General features: G+C 62.2%; 1 protein-coding gene across 8 annotated transcripts in view; it reads right to left on the reverse strand.

Moving 5' to 3' along the window:
* Nucleotides 1-20735, reverse strand: part of VAV2 (vav guanine nucleotide exchange factor 2) — a 162633-nt gene that overhangs the window by 63011 nt on the left and 78887 nt on the right. For all 8 annotated transcript variants that reach the window (XR_006295111.1, XM_043566934.1, XM_043566937.1 and 5 more), the window contains exon 3: nucleotides 13458-13516. Coding sequence is in view for 7 of the 8 variants with exons in the window: in XM_043566934.1 (XP_043422869.1) it covers nucleotides 13458-13516 (59 nt within the window). In the remaining variant the exon portion in view is untranslated. The remainder of the gene's footprint in view (nucleotides 1-13457; nucleotides 13517-20735) is intronic.

The following is a 20735-nucleotide window of genomic DNA, read 5'->3' on the forward strand; positions in this document are numbered from 1 at the left end:
TTGGGGCACGGGTGGGCAGCCTCCATCTCGGCCAGGCCTCAGTTTCCTCTTCTGAAGCCGGCCTCCAAATTGGGTGTAGTGGGGCTGTGGGAGAGCCTGGTACCAGGGCACCATCGGGACTGGCCACATCTCTCCACGTGTGCCCGGGTGTGCGCAGGTGTGCCCAGGGGCCGGTGAGAAGGAAGCGGCCAGCGTGGGGGGGGGGGGCAACACCCCCTCTGGCACCAGTTTGCCAGGGCAGCGGTGGCCGGGCACACTTGAAAGGCACATCGAGAGCAGCGGCCTGGAGGACGCGACGGGCCCGTTTAATTATTGAGAGAGTCACCCGGGTGCCGTCTGCTAATTGGCTGCGAGGCCTTGAAGCACCCAGGGTTCCTTATTAAAAACGGCCCTCCCGCCACACAGCACCGATTGTCAAAACAAGCCAACGGATCCGGTTTCTTTTCTCAGCCGGCCGCCGCCCAGCGCAGACAGGCCCTCGCGTCAGGGGGCAGCGCCGGCCGGCCGGCCGTGCACCCCGCCCACACCCGCAGCCGGTGCAGGCCACACCCCGTGTCGGAGACGAGGGTGACCCACACGGGGTTGAAGGGCGCAGGGAGCCACAGGGGCGCAGAGAGCAGGAGGGAGTCCGGGTGGAAGGACAGTGCTGGCCTGGGGCAATCAGGAGGGCTGCTCGCAGGAGGTGGCGGGGGTGAGCTGGCTTGCAGAGCAAAGTCCGATGCTGATGCTGAGTGCAGGGTCCCAGCCTCGTGTAGGACGGGGGTCGGAACTGGCCGGTCTCCTAGCCCGAGAGCTTGCCAAAGGGTCCGAGCCCCGGCCTCGATGAACTGGGCTGTGAAATGGGGATTAATCCCCCCTCTCTGCCTCCCGTGTGGCGGCGGCTTGGGAAGCAGGGACACCAAAGTGAAGCCACATGTCCATCACAGCCGCGGCAGGCCCAGCAGACGCCAGGCTGAGCGGGGAAGTGGGGCGACCCGGGGAGATGGCAAGCACCCCCCCCCCCCCAGAGAGGAAGCCCGAGCGATCCCCAAATCCCAGCCTGTTTCCGCCCTTGCTTCCCAAACCCTAGCAGGGCGGAGGGAGACGCTCTGACCTCGTCCCGGCCGGGCCATCCCACCGTCGGGAGGGCGGGGCCCGGAGCGGCCACCTCTCAGCAGCCCCGAAACTCAGTGTATTTTTGATTTTCCGGCACACTTCTCGGAACGGCAGCAGTTAGAAGCGGAAAGGCCAGGGGGTCGGCAGGGCCCAGCCCCCGCAGCCACTCCGCTGTTTCCTCCCATGCCTGGGGGGTGGGGGGCAGGAAATCCCCGCGGCCCGTGCCCTGACCGAACGGGACAGTCTGGCCACGTCCACCAGGGGACGGGAAGCGTCTCGGAACTGGCCGCAGACCCGCAGAGAGGGGGTTCCCAGAGCCACCGCCTGCCTGGCCCCTCTTCCCAGTCTGTGGGCTGAGGCCTCTGCACACCCCCATTTGTGCCAACAGAAACCCAGCGTGCCCGCTCCGCACAAAGTTTCCAAACTGCAGACAGATGGCCCAGAGCCCCTGAACGTCCTCTGGCCTTGGCTGGGGAAGCCGTGCCCAGCTCGGACACGCCGGGCAGGGGGAGGCGCACGGGGCCGGCCGGGGCGGGACTGTAGTCAGGGATGGACGGACAGACGACAGGCCCGACTCCCGAGGAGCAAGCAGGCCTGGCGGGGTGGCCGTTCAAAGGCTCCAGAGCCCACGAGCCTCCAGGCCGGAAGCTCGATAGGCTCCCTGCTCCAGTGGTGTCTTTACCAAACTGCTCCCACCACGGCAGCTGGGAACACGGACTGAAATCCACTGGAGATAGAGACTCTTCCCTTTTCTCCTTTGCCACGTCCACATCTGAACGTGGACGTGGCTCTCTGAAATGACCTTTCCGGTCCCAGCACAGGTCTGTAACGCTGGGGTGGAGCTCAGGCCCTCCCCGACCCCCCTCTGCTCCCTAATTACGTGACCCAGTGGCACTGGCACGCAGAAAATGGCAGCTTCTCCGAGCCTGTGGCGGACGGGACGCACTGGTGGGACTGGGGTCAGAAAGACACGGAAACGTTCATTCGCCGTGCCGGGGGTCAAATGCACGCCGCTGGCTCCGGAAGGAGGCCAAGTCGGTGGGTTAGCAGACCTAGATCTCCTCAGGAAATACGCAAAAGCTGGGAGACTAGATGGGGACCCTACTGGGGAATCGGACTGACCAAGTCGCTGTGTGACCTCAGGCAAGATCCCTCCCCTCCCTGGGCCACCATTCTCTCCTCTCCAAGAACAAACCGTGTGGGCAGGGCGGGGGGTGGGGGGGGTGACACCAGGGTGACACAGAGCTGGAGGCACTCTTGTGCCCCTCCCACTTCCTGCCTGTCTCCTGGGAAATGGTAGCTGCGAACCCCAAAGCACCGAGACCTAAGAAGGCCTCCGCAGGTCCCCCGGAGCCAGCACCCCCGCCCTCAGTGGATCCCCCTGGGCGGAGAGGCCAAACCAAGGCCGGCCTGCCGGCACCCCCTCCACGTGACGGCATCGCTGATCAGCCACGGTCAGTGGTGGGGTGGATCGCACTCCGAGGGGAAGCCTGACCCGTGGGCTCTGGTTAGAAAAGCAGGTCAGCGTCCCGGGGAGCTCTGGCCACCCCTCCATCACGGCACCTACGGCCCAGACGCGGGGCCGGTCCAGGGCAGTCCGGTCAAGCCTCCACCCGCCGGCCGGGGGTGTGGGTGAGGTGGGGCATGCGTGAAACTCAAGCCCCCCCCCCATTCACAAACAAGGGGCCCAGGACGCCTCAGGACAAGGAGGGGGCGTCCTCAAGCTCCCAGTCAGTCATGACAACTGTCCACAAGACGGGGGTGGCCATCTCATCACAAACGAGGACATCAAGGCCTAGGGAGGTGAAGAAAGCTGGGCTTGGAACCAGGACTGCCCCCAAGAGGGGCCAGAGAGCGCAGGAGACACAGGCAGGAGCAAGCCCATGCCCCCCACCCCCATCCCCGCCCTGTCCCCGGGCATCCGGCCGTGGCCACCCTCACCGGTCCTGGCCGGAGGGTTCCAGACGAGATCTCAGAGGCCACGGCCCCGCTGAAACCCCTCCCACTCAGAGGCTTGGAGACCCTGTGCCCTGCCCATCCCTCCCCACGCGGTCTCCTTCCCACTGTCCCTGGCCCCTCTCCATCCCCCAGGGCACCAAGTGTGTTCCTTCTGGAAGCCTCTGCCGGGGTGTCCGCTGCCCCGGGCCTGCTACTGCTCACTCTCTGGGGCTCAGCCGGATCGAGGTGCCCTGCCCAGGGCATCTGAGTGCCCCCCCCCCCGGAGCCTGGGCCTCAAGAGGGTGACAGGTCAGGACCAGGGAGAGCCGTAATCAGCTGTGTCCCCAGCAGCGGGCTGCCCTGGGCCCACGCGAGGACAAGGACGGACCGCAGCCCTCCCACCGTGCCCCGTGGACTCTGGCGTGGGCACTTTGGATCAGAACCGGGCCTCAGCCCTCCCGGATGGCGCCAGCCCTGGGTCTGAAGGTGGCTCTGGGTGTGGAGCCGCGTGTGGGTCATCGCCCACCCTGGCGTGTGCAGGGCCAGGGGCCCAGCCGAGCCCCGGGGCCGGGCTCCAGGCCTCGGCTTTAGGAAATAATAATCAGACACCGATGCCCCGGCGCTGCCCTCCTCAGAGGGGCCACGGCTGGACACTGTTCCGCCCAAACCCTGCTTCAGGACTGCCGGCCGGGTTCCCACGCCGCAGTGACGTCCGGGGCCCCGGGACCCGGGGGTGCTCGAGGAGGGAATTCTTCCACATGGCAGAAAACCCAGCTTTCTGCGGCCACCAACCCCACCGGGGACGGGGGACAGAGCCAGCAAGGCGCCCGTGCCCCAAGCAGCTCGGCATCAGGGACGCCAGAGCCTCCGGGCCAGGTCGGGGTAGAGACGCGTCCAGGTCTCCCACCCATCGTCCGCAAAGCGGGGATGGAGCCCTGCAGGGAACTGAGGCCGGTAGGGCTGGGGTGTCCGGGTCAGTGCAGGGGCAGGCCCCGGGACCCCCAACGCCCCCGCTGACTCCCACGGGACGGGGTCCCGGCCCCACCACCGACCGGCTGGGACACCGGGCCAGAGGCTTCCCTCGGGGCCTCCCCTCTGCAAAGCGGGGCCGAGACCCCCGACTCCCGGGTGGGGGTGGGCATTCCGAGCGCTGACCCACAGGGAGCTGTGGCGCGGGGGACAGGGCCCAGGGCCGCATACCGCGACCTGATGCGTCAGAGGACGGCCAGAGAAAACAGCGAGTCCCCGGAGCCAACCTGACGGACTCTCTTCGTTAAACGTCCAAAACGAGGAGGACTAGACGAAACTGCAGGTGACATTTAGCAAAACTAACTAGACAGGACCAGGCAGGTGGTGGGTGCGGGAGCAGGGCCAGGTCCTGAGTCTCCTGGGGCCCTGTGAGCTGGAATGTTCTAGCTCCCTGGCTTGACTGGAGGGCTCAAGAGGGCTCAAAATAACTAAAAGTTAAATGAATACACAGAAGGGGCACCCGGGTGGCTCAGTCAGTTGAGCATCCGACTTCGGCTCAGGTCACGATCTCGCGGTCTGTGAGTTCGAGCCCCGCGTCGGGCTCTGTGCGGACAGCTCGGAGCCTGGAGCCTGCCTCTGGTTCTGTGTCTCCCTCTCTCTCTGCCCCTTCCCCACACGTGCTCTGTCTCTCTCTCTCTCTCTCAAAAATAAAAATAAACAGAAGACGAAAAGATCAGAACAAACGGGGACTAAGAAGGCCAAGAAAAGGTGGTCCATTCCAAGACCCCCCTCTCTCCTGTCAGAATATTTACTGCCACGTGTTGGCCAAAAGGGGGGCCACGTGGTGGGGGTGGGGGGGGGACCAGAGCATCTCGGCACGATGAACAGCAGGTGAGCGAGATCACCACGGGCGACCGGGCGGGCTCAGGGCCCGGCTCAGCTCCCCCGCTCCCTCGTCACGAGACCCCCTCCAGCAAGCCCCTCAGCCTCCCGGCCTCAGTTTCCTCCTCTGTGAAAGGGGAGCAACAGTCCCCCACCCTGGGGACGAGCAGCGTCGAGCAGCGGGAGAGGCTGAGTCCCTGTCACCAAGCATCATGGCTTCGCCAACAGGGCACGGTCCGCAGGGGCCGGCGCACGAGCCGTCGGGGCCGCGTCCCTGCCTTGACGGCCGCGCTGTTCCAGCAGGAGGCCGCCCGCCGGCCTGGCCGTGGGAGCAGGTGACGTGGCAACGCGTGGGCAAGACACGAACGCTGGCTGCTCTGAGTCACGGGCTTCGGGGGCTCTCCGTTGCCACTGCAGAACCTGGCCCAGCCTAACAGAAGCAGCCTGTGGCGAGGAGGGACAGGACAGACGAGAACCCCCCCTGAGGCGGACACCCCGGGTGACGTCTGGGGGAAAACGGGGCCCCTGCCGGTGAGGACAGGTGCGGGCTGTCCCCACGCTTGGGAGCCGGGCTCACTGCTGTGTACAGAGCACGACAGACCTCACCCCGGAGCCGGGCTGGGGGACCCTGCTAACGACAGCGCCCCCCCCACCCCCCGCCACCACCCCCGGCCAGGCCACAGTCCCAATACCGCCACCGTGTCAGGACATCACGCTCTGCTCCACGGGTGCTTTTGATGACCACACCTCCCCTCTGCACGCGTGTAAATCCCACCGCACGCCGATGCTTCCTGCTTCGTCTCCGAAAACATGCCGATAATGTCGCGCAGATGCCCCGATAAATTTTTAATGGTGACATTTGCCGAAGAGGCAGGCTTTTATCGTCTGGCTTGCCACAGAGTGAAGCCATCTTCGCTCCCCAGAGGGAAAGGCAGGAGTTGAGAGGGCTCGGGACCCAGTACAGGTGGAGATCCTCACCGCCCCCCAACAACGAACGCTGTTGAAGAAGGAGCCCCCGTTCCTGCTAACCACAGGGGCATCTCTGAGCCCCCGATCCCCGCCGGGGGCAGGTGTCGGTGGTTGGGGCTCGTGGGGACACCGATCAGCCTCTGGGAAGGGCACTTCGCAGCTCCACACGCCAGGCATGCTGGAGGCTGGGGCCCCCCCCGGCCCCCGCCCCAGCGCCCGCTGCCCAGCCAAACCCACTGCATGAGAGTCCCGCAGCTTCCGATAACCAAGTACCACAAACCGGGAGGCTGAACACAGCAGAAATGCATGCTTTCAGCGCTAGAGGTTGGAAATCCCAATCGAGATGTGGGCAGAGCCGGGCAAGGCTCTAGGGCGGGGGTCCCTCCTGCCGTTCCCAGCTCCCGGGGGCCCCGGTGTCCCTGGGCTGTGGCAGAGGCCTTCAGTCCCTGCCTCCGTCTGCACACGGCCCCTGTGCCCGCGTCTCTCTCCCACGCGTCTCTTATAAGGACACTGGCCATCGGATTAGGGCCCCCTGGGTTTCCCTAGTGAGCTCACATTCACAGGTCCGGGGTGTATGTTTTTAAAGCCACCGTTCGGCCCACGCCCACCCGGTCTGGGCTCTCCTTCGAAGGCGTCCTCAGGCCTCACCTGAGAACCACTGCTCGGGGCTGCTCGGGCCCTGAGCCTCACCAAGGGCTGTGACCATCGGCCAACACGAGCCTCCCTTTCAGAGACCAGGAAACAGGCTCAGGGCTAATGCACCTGCTGAAAATCCCACCGGCAGCTGGAGCCGACTAACTCAGGCCTGCCCTTCACCCTGTGCCTCCGGGTTTCAGGTCATGTTCCCCACTCGTCCCACCCTGCCCCGCGGCCTGCTGTGGCACGGTCACCTGCCTGTGACCGGGGCCCTGTGTCCAACTCCCTGCCTGACAGCAGTCAGTTCTGGCTGGGTCCCGGCACCCGGCCTGGGGGCAGACATCATGAGGCACAGACAGAATGAATGAATGAGCAGATGAATGAATGACTGCTGACTTCCTTGGGTAAGGGGCCTTAGGAAAGGTCCTCTGGGCCTCAGTTTCCCCTCACGTAAAAGGAGGGATGAAGGGGCCCTCCAGCGTGAAGGTGCCAGGCTGTGGGAGCCGGGCAAAAGGTCTGAAATTTGTCCCTGGGGACCTGATGAATCTGCAAGGGTCACGGAGAATACGCCAGCCCCCCCCCCCCCCCGCCCTTGTTTTCCGTCTCACTGCCTGGCGCAGACAGGTCCTCGGCCAGGGAGGCAGCTCACGCTCCTGGGGCTTTCCTCAAGCAGCGAGGCTCTTGTCTTGGCACCAGGAACGTCTGTCAGCGAGGTCAGGCCGATGCGGCCGCCAGTGACATCTCCCGGCCATGACTCTGAACTTGCCCCAGGAAGGCCCGGCGGGGACTGGGGCGATGCTCCTGAGCCACACACTGGAGCAGACGCTCGGGCTTGGATGCACGCCGTCCCCGACTGTCCTCCACGAGCACCTCGAGCGCGGCGGTGACCCCGGGCTCTCGGAGGCGTGAGCATTGCCAAGATCGTCCGCAGGCAGGGCCCACGCTCCCTCCACCCGTGTCGAAGCAGGAAACTCACGCACGACCTGCTTTAACCCACTCAGCCCTGCAGGTGGGTGTGGGCAGACCCCCGTTTACAGACGAGGAAACTGAGACACAAAGAGGCGGCCCCTCCACCTACCGCCTGTCAGGGCCTGTGTGGAGGGCTCGACGGGGGTCGTCTGAATGTTCACAACGGCCCAGGGGGGTTGTGAGCTGCTTTAACAGAGGGTCCGTACGGGCTCAGGAGCAGGAAATGGGCCCAGCATCTGGCCACCACCCAGGTCAGCTGGGTCACCCCTTTGTCCGCCACCCCCCCCCCCCACCGGATGAAACACGGCCGAGCGCCTGGTCTGTGCCGGGCCTCGCCTTAGCGCTGCCGGGCCTGGACCTCGGCACGAGGCTGTGACCTTAACCACATCACAGCACCGCGCTGAGACCAGCCTACCCACGTTCACGCGACATGGGCAGAGGGGGGATGGAAGGACATTCGGGTGGGTAAGCGTGCAGATGACGTATCGACGGAGGGACAGGTGGACGGACGGGTGGATGGGTGGGGGGCAGAGGGACAGGTGGGCGGATGCAGAGCCGACTGGTCGCATGAACAGAGGATGGGAGGGCGCGGTGGGGGAGGGAGGGCCGAGAGATCAGCCAGCTGAGTGCGCTCTGTGGGCGAGCGGACGGCACGGGGGCTCCCCACCCCCACCCCGCGAGCCCCGCCACCAGGACCAGAGATCCGGGAGGGGAGCGGGCGCAACCGGCGGCCCCCTGTCCTTTTCGAGACCCTGCCGGCCGTGGAGGCTCCAGCTGGCGGTTCACGGCCCTCCCGCCGGGCCGCCGGCCTGCTCCTCCTGACTGTCCCCAGCGTGAATCAGCTCCCCGCTGTCCTGGCACAAAACGGCCCGTTAATACATTTTGAACAAGCGTGTGTCCTTCCAGCTCCGGTGCCCACAGTGGAGTGGCGGAGACAAGTGCACCAAGGGTTCCCCGGGAATCCCGTTCGGGGGTGGGGGGGGGCAGGGACAAGAGGAGGCAGGGTCCTTCTCGGGGTCTTGGGAGAGACTCCCTGCAAAAGTCACCTGGCTGCCGTTCGTCAGGTGCCAGCCACCATGCCCGGCTGCCCGGCTTTTCCACTTGGTCCTGACACGGTGGCCGGATCTCACCTGCAGGTGACAACCACTCGGGCGTCCAGAGGAAGGACGGTGGGCTGCCGCCGGGGATCTCTGTCCTGGTGACCGGTGTGGACAGGACACGGCCTCAGTGCCACCAAGGTCAGCGTGTCGTTCTCCTCTCTGCCCTGAGACCTCCCCTCGTCCCTGACAGTGGGCCACCGTCACCAAGTTGGGGAGAGAGGGGACAGGAGGCTGGAGGGAATGCCGTGAGAGTCCTTCCCAGGAGGGGCTCCGAAGCAGGACAAGCAGGACGAGCTGGTGTCACTTTGTCAGGTGAACGGAAAAGGCGCCCTCGTCCCCTCTGGGGTGGGCCCTGTCCTGGCAGCCCCTCCTTCTCGGAGGCAGGTTCTGTGTGACACACACAGGCCAGGCCAGAGCTGAGCCACACCCACATCTGCCCCCCTGCCCACGCTGGGGCCTGGCCCACACAACACAAGCCCCCTGTGCCGCATGAAGCACCCCCCACCCCTGCAGTGACGGCCCTGTCACCGGCCCGGCTGCCACACCAGCTCCGGGACCCTTAAACCAGAAGGTGTCCCCCTCCCCCTGCCCACACTCTCTCCTCCGACGCTGCCCAGGCAGGATGGCCGAACACCTCTGCCTTCCTTGCCTGCTCACCTTTCTTCCCACCCCTGCCTTCACCACTAGGCGTGCCATCCCTTCTAGAACCTTCCATGGAGCCCCGAGGGAGGATCTGGAGCACTCTGGGCCCCCGCCGCCCTGGCTGGCACGTCCGCGTGCAGGTTCAGCTGTCGGCACGCCGACAGACAAGACACCAGGATGCACACGTGAGTGGGCGGTCCCAGCGCGGTGTGCGAGAAAACACGCAGGGAACACGCCAGGCACATGTGCACACACACACACACACGCTCTGACACGGCTCATTCGGCCGAAGCCTAGAGACCTGAGCAGCGGCCCCGGCAGATGCGGGGAGTGAGGCAGCAACCAGGCCAGGCTGGGGCTCTGCACATGACAACGACCGACGACCTCGCACACCCTGGCGGGACGAGTGGGGCACGGGGTGCGGGGCAGGCACCAGCCGGACCGAGCCGCCGGGGGAGGCTGGGCGCATCCGAGACCCCCAACAGCCCACAGGTGGCCTCATGGGAGCCCCTCCCGGGAAGGAGTCTCATGTCTTCCAATGACTCCCCCACGGCCACCGCAACGGTGCCGGCCCCGCGGTCATCATGAAAGGAGAGGAACGTGGGCTCTCCACTGAGGACAAGTGGCCAGGTGCCTGGTGTCACCAGGCGGGACCATTAAAACCATCTTGCCACAGAATGAGCTATAAGCACGTGAAAATCGCCACTTTCCATCCGAGCCTCTCTCGTGCACAGTCCCGTCACCTGGAATTAACCAGGTGGCACCAGATGAGAAAGGGACATCGGCAGGGAGGGGGACAGCGGAGAGAGCTGGGGACTGTGCCCAAGAGAGCCACGGCCGACGTCACAGACCCAGGGAGCCCCACGGCAGGACAGGACCTTTACTTGGGGAGGAGCCCCTTTGAGGATGGAGGGAGGTCCTGCCTCTCCTCCCTAGAAACACAGGGTGCACAGGATCCCCCCCCCCGCCGCATCCCACAGAGACGCTGGCTTCAGGCCAAGACGGGACACACCCTCGGGAGACCCCTCAGACAGCAAGGCTGACCCCTGCCCGAGCTCCTTCGCCTTATGTCTGCAACCCAGGAGAGCAGCCGGGGTGAAGGCTCACTCCCCGTTCCCCTGACGCAGGAAGACCAAGGACAGGTCCTCTGCAGCCAGCGACGGGACAAGAGGGACTTCTTTACAGTTTCAGAACACTTTCCCGCGCTCAGATTTGGATCCAGTGTGTCTGACATTCTGAGAATTCACTTGAAATTGAAAAAGGACGTCCCAGCTCGCTGGGGCCTGGGGGCAGACGGGTCTCTCCCACCCCTGTCCCTGCCCCACCCACCCAGCCACCCTGCAGCCTGCCCACGGGACAGCCCCCCTCAAATGGGCCTGGGGTCTCTCAGGCTGGACGAAAAGACCAAGCATGAGGACCCCCAGGCAGCCCATATTAACCTTCAAAAGCAGAGTTGTGGGGTCACAAGAACAGGCAGGAGGCAGTGTGCTGGGGGAGCCACGGGGCCGGTGCCCCCCTTCGTGGCCTGGCAGCTCCTTGCCTTTCCCTAAGACCCCAGCATTCCTCGGCTTGCGGCCACATTGCCCCAACCTCTGCTCTGCCGTCTCGTCTCCTTGCTCCGCTCCCACCCTCCTGCCCCCCTCTTTTCCTTATGATATAATCACATCTGTAACAACCTGATTACACCTGCAGAGAACCCCTTCCCTGTCACATTAGGGCCAGGAGCCAGGAGGGGGGTGTAGCTTTTGGGGGCCCCCTGTCAGCCCACCACCCCGGCCAGCGCCTTGGGCACCCACGGGGTGTCAGGTGCCGTGCAGTGAGTAGGCTCACGGGGACTCTGCCCAGCAGGGGACCCTTCCCAGCTACAGAAGAAGAGACAGAGGCCCCAAGAGCATCCCTGCGTAAGGCCACTGGGCGAGCAGGTGGCTGGCAGAGGTGACCTTGGCCTCACCTGCCAGCTTCAGTAACAGGGAGAGTTCTGCCCTTTGACCTTTCCTCTGCCTGCCATCCGGTGATGACCCCCCACGGGACGTTCCTCACTCTGGACGGCCAGCTCTGACTGTGACAAGGCCCTCCACGCGCCCCCCACCCCCACCCCACCCCAGCCTCACTTCTGGTCCTCCGGCCGGCCCCAGGGTGGGGTCCTCAGATTAAGTCCCCTATTCATCAGCCTCTGAGAAGTATAATCGGGGCTTTTACGGAAAATCGGCTCATTATGCAAAGTGCAACGGCTGTAAAAATGATCATTTTTCTAAAGGAGCACGCCGGGCTCCTATCCAGCCACAAAACAAACGGGGAAGACGCTCTTCAGGGCTGCGGGCTTGGTGGCTGGCTTTTCAAGAAGGGAAAGGGTCTGGCCAAGCCGAAACCTCAGGAAATGAGTAACGCTGTGAAATTGCTCCTAAATTCACAGGAGGTGCAGAGCACGGGTGGTTCCCAGAATCCCCAGTTACCTGTGGGAATCCCAGCCTGTGCGGGGGACTCGGCGTGCTGTGCCCAGGCAGCCCCACCGTCCCAGGGCCACGAGGGCAGGAGGGCGCGCAGGTGAGAGGCGGGAGCTCTCTCTGCAGAGGGTGCCGGTCCACGGAGGTGGGGGGGGGGGGAGGCCCTGACCTTTCTTGCGCTGCAAATGCCTCCCCCTACCCCTCACTTCCTCCTCCTCCCGGTGCCCTGAAGGGTTAACTCGGCCTCGGGCTCTGGAGGCACGGGCACGGAGAGCCTGGAAGGCAGCAGGGCGGCCCGTCCAGGGCAGAGCCAGGCGGGTCCGCGTGCCCCCGGATGTAACCGGGCTCCCCGCGGCAGGCCAGGATACAGAGAAGAGATCAGGCCGTAGCCTTCCGTCAATGAGCAAATGACGCGACTAAGTGCTGCTGCACGGACTTCACTCGCGCCCACGTGGGCACGCAGACACGCGTCCAGGCGAGAAACACACTGGAAGTGGGACAGCAGCACCACATAGCGGCTCGGGCTAGCGGGAGGGCCGCCAGCGGGAGAGCCGACGGACGATCGTTTCCAGAAAAAAGCCAAAACACCAAAAGTACGTGCTCCTTCCTATGCAGAAATGCCACACTTACTCTGAGTTAGCGACTTTGAACTGTCCCTGCTGTGGACCTCACAGAAGCGACCCTGAATACCAGCGGGTGACGCTGGGGGGGAGGGGCGTCCAGGTGTCACTGGTGTCCCAGGGTGTGAGCCTTGTCTTACGGCGTTACCCTAAACGTGTTATAAATGCCCTTTTGTACGCATTCAGCGGAGAGTCCAGAGACATTTTTGAAGAGCCTATCCTGTCTCTGACTTACAACAAAAAACAAAAACCCCCAGTTCAGAGGACTCTCTCTCTGACAACATAACAAATGACATTCCAGTGATGGGGGCGGCCCTAACCTTTGCCATCTGTCCCGGTGACTCTCTGAATCTGTGCAAACAGCCCCACAGAGGGGCGGCTGGGCTGGCCTGGTCCTGGGACCCCAGACTCAGGCCACACAGCTGCTGGGAAGTCCCTCCCGTAGAGACCACCCTCAGGATGTCGCGGGCACCCAGGCGTGACCCCACGGCACTCCACCCTCAGATGGGGCTGTTTCGGGTTCCCAAACCTCTCATCCCCACCCTTTGGGCCCATGTCCTCCAGGGACACTGAGGAAGGGCACGTCCTCTGCTTGTCCCCACCCGACCTGGAACCTGCTCCCCATTTAGACGTCTCCCTGACCCCGCGCCTGTGGGCCAGAATCTCACTGGGGCTGCCCTCCCCTGTCCCGGCTGCCTGCGTGCCTGGTCCCGTGTCGGGGACCGGAGGCCAAACCGCAGGGGTGACAGGATTCTCTGAGGCTGAGCTTTGAAAGCAGTAAAACCAGGAGGGAGAAGTCCAACCCAGGGACTCGAGGCCCCCCCCGCGGGACGGGTCCCCACCCTCACGGCCGAGCCCCCCCCGGCTGTGATGCGTGGGGAGTGTGCTTAGGTAGGCAATGATCTGTGAAAGGACTAATTTGCTGATCTTATTACCGAAATCGAAAGGGATTTCGCAGCCATCAGTCAAACACGAACACGCGTGCAAGATCTCCCTGGTGGGAAGCGGAGGGCCCCCCCCCAACCCCTGCCGCCTCCCCTTCCTGTTGCCAACAGGCGACACGAGACCACGTTGAAAATTCATGATAAGGCCACGGGCCGAGGACATCTGCTGAAAACTCTAATATCTGAGGCCAGGCACGCGGGTGGCGGGGAGGACGACGGGGCGGCACTTGTCAGCGCCGATGAGCTCACCTGATCCCTTTGTTCTGGGCCACGTGGTGCAGGGAGAGTCTGGACACGGCAGAGATGACCTGGGGAGACCAGAAAGACGCTTCTGTCATTCCACGAGCAACCAGAAAGTCATCGCAGAACCACAACGAAGGGTATTGTGCACAGAGAGTTGTTCGCTAAGCACATCTCGTCTTGGTAGAAGAACAATCCCACACACACCGTGTAACGTTTGCGGGCTGGATAGCTATGTTGCGTATGGCACAAAATGTGTTGCGCACCAAGGTTCGCCGAGGGCCGTGCGGAGGAGCGGGGCCGGGCTCACCCGTTCCGCCCTCCGGGCGCCAGCTATTAACCCCAGGCAGGGCCGCGTCCTCACCCACGGTGGGGGGGGGGGGGGGGGGGGGGGGGGGGGTTGACCTCGTCGGGGCCGCTGACAGTCCTAACGGGCGTCACACTTACAAAGTGCTCATCCCATGCTGCTGTTCTGGAAGCTACTGGATGATTCACAGCATGTTCCCAGTAGGTGCTGACCCAGTTCAGAGATTGGGAGAGGACCAGAGAAGTCAAGCGACTTGCCCGAAGTTACACGGCAGCTTGGGGTACAGCGCTGACGTGGTGCTCCCTCCCCTTTGGCCCCTCCTCCCTCCGTTTGACCTTCTAAATTGATGCCTGGCCCCCTCAAAGGGTCAGGGCGAACGGAACCAGGCTCAGCCCACATGAGGGGGTCCGAGCGCTATCTCCCCAGACCAATGTGCTTGTCAGGGCAGAGGTTCTCAAGGGCTGAACCATGAGCAGCAGCCGCTCCTTCTTGGCCACAACCGTCCTGCCCTGTGCCCCAGGCAGCCCCCTCCAGACACATGGGGCCCGCCTGTCCCCCAGCCTCAGAAGCCCCAACACAGTTACACCCAACAGGCAGCAAGCAGGCATGGGGCTCCACAGAGGGTTACGGGGAAACTGAGGCAGAGAGAGGGGAGTGGCCGCCCCGGAGCACAGGGCATAAAACACATGAGGGGCGCCTGGGTGGCTCAGTCAGTTAGGTATCTGACTTCGGCTCAGGTCACGATTTTGCGGTCTGTGAGTTCGAGCCCTGCGTCAGGGTCTCTGTTCTCAGCACAGAGCCTGCTTGGGATCCTCTGTCTCCCTCTCTCTCTGCCCCTCCCGCTTGTGTGCGCTCTCTCTCACTCTCTCTCTGTCAAAAATAAATAAATATTTTTAAATAAATGAAAAAAAACCACGGGGCGCCTGGGTGGCTTTGTCGGTCGAGCGTCCGACTTCGGCTCGGGTCACGATCTCACGGCTCGTGGGTTCGAGCCCCGCGTCGGGCTCTGTGCCGACAGCTCGGAGCCTGGAGCCTGTTTCGGATTCTGTGTCTCCCTCTCTCTGCCCCTCTCCTGCTCACACTGTATCTCTCTCTCTCAAAAAATAAGTGAACATTAAAAAAATAAACTGGTTAATTAAAAATAAATGAAATGAAATGAAATGAAATGAAATGAAATGAAATGAAATGAAATGAAATGAAATAAAACGCATAGAGCTGCTCACGATTCGTTACCGAATTCACGGGGCACCTCCTGTGCCAGACGTCACATGCTGACGAAGCAGACGCAAGCCTAGGCTTTGAGGCTTCCTTGTGTAAGTGTGCATGGGCCCGCCTGTGTGTGTGTGTGTGTGTGTGTGTGTGTGTGTGTGCACGTGTGCGTGCTTGTGTGTGCGCGTGGGTACAGTCTGTGTGTGTCTGGCGACAGAGCCCATGAACATGGCCCACGATGACCACCGGCTAAAGCCACGGACGCCCCTGCCGGCTGCTGGCTGCCCCAGGAAGCGAGCCCATTGGGCCTTTTACGTGCACCTTCCTGGGGAATCCTCACCCTACCCGGCCAGGCCTGCTACGCACATTTGGGAGCCTGGGAAACTGAGGCAAGGTCTCTTGCCTGCAGCCCCCAGCTGAGATGCATTTCACAGACTTGTTTTAGCTGCACTTTTCTGAACGGGAGGGAAAAACCCAAGCCATACAGAGGGCCCCTTTGCTCAGTCCGCGACCTCGGCCAACGAGCTAAGTGCTGTGAGGGGTCTTCCAGGAGGTGGCCACACGTGAGGGGCCGGGCCGTGGGAGTCAGGAAACTGCAGAACGTCGGGGTCCTTCTGTGCCTCCCCAGAGAGGACTCGGCTGGCCCGGCCACGGCCCCGGGGGCCCGTGTGCTCCAAGGGTGTTTCGCGAGTAATGAGCCTCCTGGCTCTGGCTGTTACTCTCAGCTCGTGAGAGCTCCAGGCGTTCAGGGAGAACAAAGAGTAAAGCATTATTGCTATGTGCTTACGGTTACTTGCTAGAAGCTAGGAATGAATGGCAGAGCTTCAAGGGTTCGGGGGCACAAGCCACCCGCTCCCACACCTCCACGGCTGACGTTGTTAATCCCCTGCCGCACTCCTCCCCAGCCGGCCGGACAGGGGCCAGAGTCCTCCTGGCAGATCCCATGCTCGGCAGCCATCGGTCAGCCCTGGCCCAGGAGACGGAACCTGTCTCCTGACCTGGGGTTAGCACAAAGCCTCTGCCCCATACAGAGGGAGCCCCAGGCACGGAGGGGCTGCCGCAGGGGAGCGAGCCAAAGCCAGGGGACAGGTCTCTGACGTGTCCACACGCCCACCGTCCCAGTAGAAGACACAGTGGCTTCTCTGCCCCGAGCCCACAGACACTCTGGTCCAGGCTGGAATCTGTCATCGGCAATGTGAGGGACTCGGCTCTGGGTTCCCATCGAGCCAGGGTCAACATCTCTCCCGGAGGTGCCCTGGTCCTGGGTCTGCCTGGGCTGCGTGCTCCCTGCTGGCATCTGGGCAGAAACAGGAGTGCTTCGCGGGGGGGAGTCCACCGCAGGGACCCCCACTGCAGTGACCGAGGGCAGGGGCTGCCGGGAGCAGGCGTGGGGCCTCCCGAGACAGTCGTGGGGCCAGACGAGGGGTGGCGGCAGCCCCCCGGGGAAAGACAGGGCGCAGGACGCACCGCCCTGCAGGGGAGCAAGGAGCCTGCGCGGGCCCCACAGCGCCCCTGGCCGGCGGCCCCGTCCCAGGATGGAGGGGCTGGGCGATGATCAAACACCTCCCAGCCCACGGCCCCTCCAGCTCTCCTGAAAACGTAAATGTCAAAGGATGACATTTTCCCAACTTTTATCTCCACTTCTTGCCTGCCTCTGTTAATGAATGGAACGGCTTCCCCTCCTCCCCGTCCACAACTGGCTCAAGCCTTTGGGCTCAGCAATCACTGACCACTTCACTGGGGCCAAGGAAGGTGTGCCCAGGGTGGGGCAGGGGGTCACAGCAGAAGGACACGTCCCCAGAGGCCGGCCCGGGCCCACTGGGAGGAGCCACATGCGCGCCCAAGGAAGGGGCAAGGGGTGGATGGGGCAGCCCAGGGGACACCGGGCAGAGGTGTGGGGTGTGCACCCGGGGTGGAGGTCTTGGGTCCGTCCCCGCCCAGCCGTGGCCCGCTCTGACCCCATGCTCTCCACCAGCTCCACTCTCGGGCTGGACATGTTCCCCGACACCAGCAGCCCATCAGCTTGCTCCCTCACTGGCAGACCCGGCACCCCAGGCCCACCTGCGGAGGCTCTGGAACGGAAGAGAGTGGGGCCCAGGAATCTGTTTAGGGCCCCGGGTGGCCCAGATGCGGGGCCGAGGTTGGGCACCCCGGCCCCAGGGACGGGGTCCGACAGGCAGCCCCACAGACCAGGTCAAGGCCTGCAGAAGGGCAAGGAGAGTGACCCGGGTATCCATTTCTGGACGGCCTGAGAAGCACAGAGCCGCTGAAGGGAATGGACGGTCAAACAGAGGGGGCAGGGGGGACTTCTGGGGAAAGGACACATGGTCCGGACCCCGGGAAGCTAAGGGGGGATCTAGGGCAGACCTCGCCGAGCCTAGAGTTCCAGAATGGGGCTCCCAGGACCTCTGCCCCGGGGGTCCCCCCCCTTCCCCCACAAGCAACGGGCTGACGAAGCTTGTCCCGCTAGCCCCTGAGGAACCCCGAACCAGCACCCCAGGCCAGCCTCTGTGCTTCAGCTTATAATCTCGCTCAGGCATGGAGAGGTGGGCAGGCAGCCTGCAAGACGTGTCCCCGAGGGGCACCTGGTTGGGCCTCCAGCAAATCCTTCCAAGAAGGGCGGTGGAAACCATCCAGCTCTCCGGCCAGGAGGAGCGCGTCCGCGCTGCCCTGGTGTCATTAAGATGACTCTGAGTCCCCGCTCTTTTATGTGTGGAGCCATTTCGTTCCAGAGGTGCCCCTGCAAGCAATCTACACATGCTGCAAAAATCCACCTGCAGCCTGACTGGCCAACACCAGGCTCGGGGAGAGAAGAAGCCAGACACAGCCACACAGGGGATTCTGAGCCGCCGTGCAAACTGATGTCGCGGCAGGGAATTTGTTGATATAAAACACATTCATGAATCCCTTCGGTGAAAGAAACAAGTTGTAAAACATGTACAATCGATAGAGTCTAATTTTTAAAATTATATACTCCTTAAAAAGAGACGGGCGGAAATGTACAACACGTTAGGCAGTGACAGCGTGATTGTGCAGTTTGCTTCCTTGGCTGTAGCTTTATATTTGCCTACAAAGTACCGTGGGGGCAGATGGTATTTAAAAGCAACAGTCTGCTGGTGTCCCACCCCGGGTGCAGACCCTCCCTGAATTGTCCTGTCAATAAAACGTGCTATTTAAACCAAAAGGCTTTGACTCTGGACCTGAAGGTGGAAATACGGGCCGGGTTTACTCTCACTACACCACAGCTATTGCAAACTGGTCAAAAAACACCGCTCTCCCCACCCCACCCCCCCTGACCCAGAGTGCACAGCAGCAGGGTGTCCACTCAAGCTGCAGCCGGTCAGGGCCCTCACTGTTGTGAACCTAAGGAGTACTCGACACAGGACCTCCTTGAAATGTATCAGCATGTGGAGCTGCGCCTTTGAACTTTATATTCCAAGTACCTGCACACAGACGTTGCCTGGCAAATGATGATGTGCCTAGATGGATACATGGGTCCATGGAAGGAAGGAAGGAAGGAAGGAAGGAAGGAAGGAAGGAAGGAAAGGAGGGAGGGAGGGAGGGAGGGAGGGAGGGAGGGAAGGAGGGAGGGAAGGAAGGAAGGAAGGAAGGAAGGAAGGAAGGAAGGAAGGAAAGGAGGGAGGGAGGGAGGGAGGGAGGGAGGGAGGGAGGGAGGGAAGGAAGGAAGGAAGGAAGGAAGGAAGGAAGGAAGGAAGGAACAACAGAAGGAAAAAGTGAATCACCACATGACAGCGGAAGGCTCATAAGACTCCTGCAGCCCCAGAGAGGGGTTTCCACACCACTCTGGTCTGTGAGCTCCTTGAGAGTTGGAGCCAAGCTGGCCAGTGTCTTCACAGAGTACACCCGCCACCTATAACCCCAGAGAAACCGGAGGCTTTCCTGCAGCCCTTGTGGGTGGCTCAGTAGGGACCCTACTTCTCAGGAGGATCTCCTGGGTTCTTGCCCACCCAAGGCCTCAAATTCACTTCGGAACAGAGGCCAGGAGAAGGGGGAGCAGGATGGAGCAGTCAGCTCTTTCTCACACTCCACTGCCTTGTTCACGTTAAAGTCCCACCTGGGGAAATTCTCAAGGCGGCCACAGGGCCACAGGTACCCTGCCGTGCTGAAGGGAACACTGGTCAGCACCCCCTTCCCAGCCCTGCAGCTGAGAGCCTGCCCGGGGGCACAGGACTGTGCTGACACAGCTCGGGGCATTTCATGAAACTTCTGAGCCCCAGGACAGCTCCCCCCACGAGAGACACTAGACTGGACTGATTGCTTGCCCATTTCACAGACAGGAAACCAAGGCCCCAAACCAGGGAACTTGCTCAAGCTTACACGCTGGTCAACAGTGGCTGAGAGAGACACTCCTATTACCCACCCCACTGAACCTTTGAGGGGGAGGGTCTGCACAAAATGTCTTTCAACCTCCACACTCTCCCCTTTCCCTACAGGTGGCAGAGACCATGGTTCCAAGGGTGCACAGGAACACAACCTGGCGGGCTATGCCCTCTGCTGAGGATGCCCACGGCTACTCCAGCTCTCTTCAGGCCTCTGGGCACCTGACACAGCTCATGTGCCTCATGAAGCTTTTTCCAAGCTCTTTTGGGGCTAGCATCACATCTGACCTTCAAAACCAGGCTCTGAATTGCTTCTTCACTTCATGGGTGAGAAAAACTGCAGCCCACTATTGAGTTTATATGACGGGCTTGAGACACAGAATGACCTTAGAATGCTCAAAGGATGTCTGGGGATATGGGTACGGGGATAAATAGATGGGCGCACACATGTATGGATGGGTGTGTGGGCAAATGGATGGGTAGATGTGTGGATGTGTGGATAGATGGATGGGTGCATGGGTGAATGGATGAGTGTGTAGATGAATGGATGGGTGTGTGAATGAATGGATGGGTGCATGGGTGAATGGATGGGTGTGTAGATGAATGGATGGGTGTGTGAATGAATGGATGGGTGCATGGGTGAATGGATGGGTGGATGGGTAGATGTGTGGGTGTGTGGATAGATGGATGGGTGTGTAGATGAACAGATGGGTCTGAGGGTAGATGTGTGGGTGCATGGGTGAATGAATGGGTGTTTGGATGAATGGATGGGTACATGGGTGAATGGATGGGTCTGTGAATGAATGGATGGGTGCATGGGTGAATGGATGAGTGTGTAGATGAATGGATGGGTGCATGGGTGAATGGATGGGTGTGTGAATGAATGGATGGGTGCATGGGTGAAGGGATGGGTGGATGGGTAGATGGATGGGTCTGGGGATGGATGGGTGGATGAGGATAAACTGGGTATGTGGGTGGATGGATGGATGGATGGATGGACAGACGGGTAGACGGACAGACAGGATCAGCAGCAAAGAACCCAAAGAGAACCTGCCTCCCTATTCCCACCTCTTAAATGTCAGAACACGAGCTACCATTTCTTGAGCACTTAGTATATACTGTGCACTAAGATACGCATGACACAAACATCATTCCCGTATGTGTTCTTCCCTTCCCCCACTCCCCATTATTAGAAACAGACCCTGGGGACTGGACTGAATAAGGATCTTGTCCCAGGTCACCCAGCACTAAGTGGCCGATTCAGAAACCAAACCTACATCCACGTGACCCAAACCTGCACCTCTACCTGCTGTCCCCACCACCCCGCCGGAGCCTGCAGCTGGGCACAAGACCTCATACCCCTCCTTTGGGGCCTGGCTGGACACTTGCCAGCCTCTCCTGCGGTTCCCGAGGGCCACGCAGTGGATGGGA

Source organism: Prionailurus bengalensis, chromosome D4 (genome assembly GCF_016509475.1).
Source record: "Prionailurus bengalensis isolate Pbe53 chromosome D4, Fcat_Pben_1.1_paternal_pri, whole genome shotgun sequence".
Classification (NCBI taxonomy): Eukaryota; Metazoa; Chordata; class Mammalia; order Carnivora; family Felidae; genus Prionailurus; species Prionailurus bengalensis.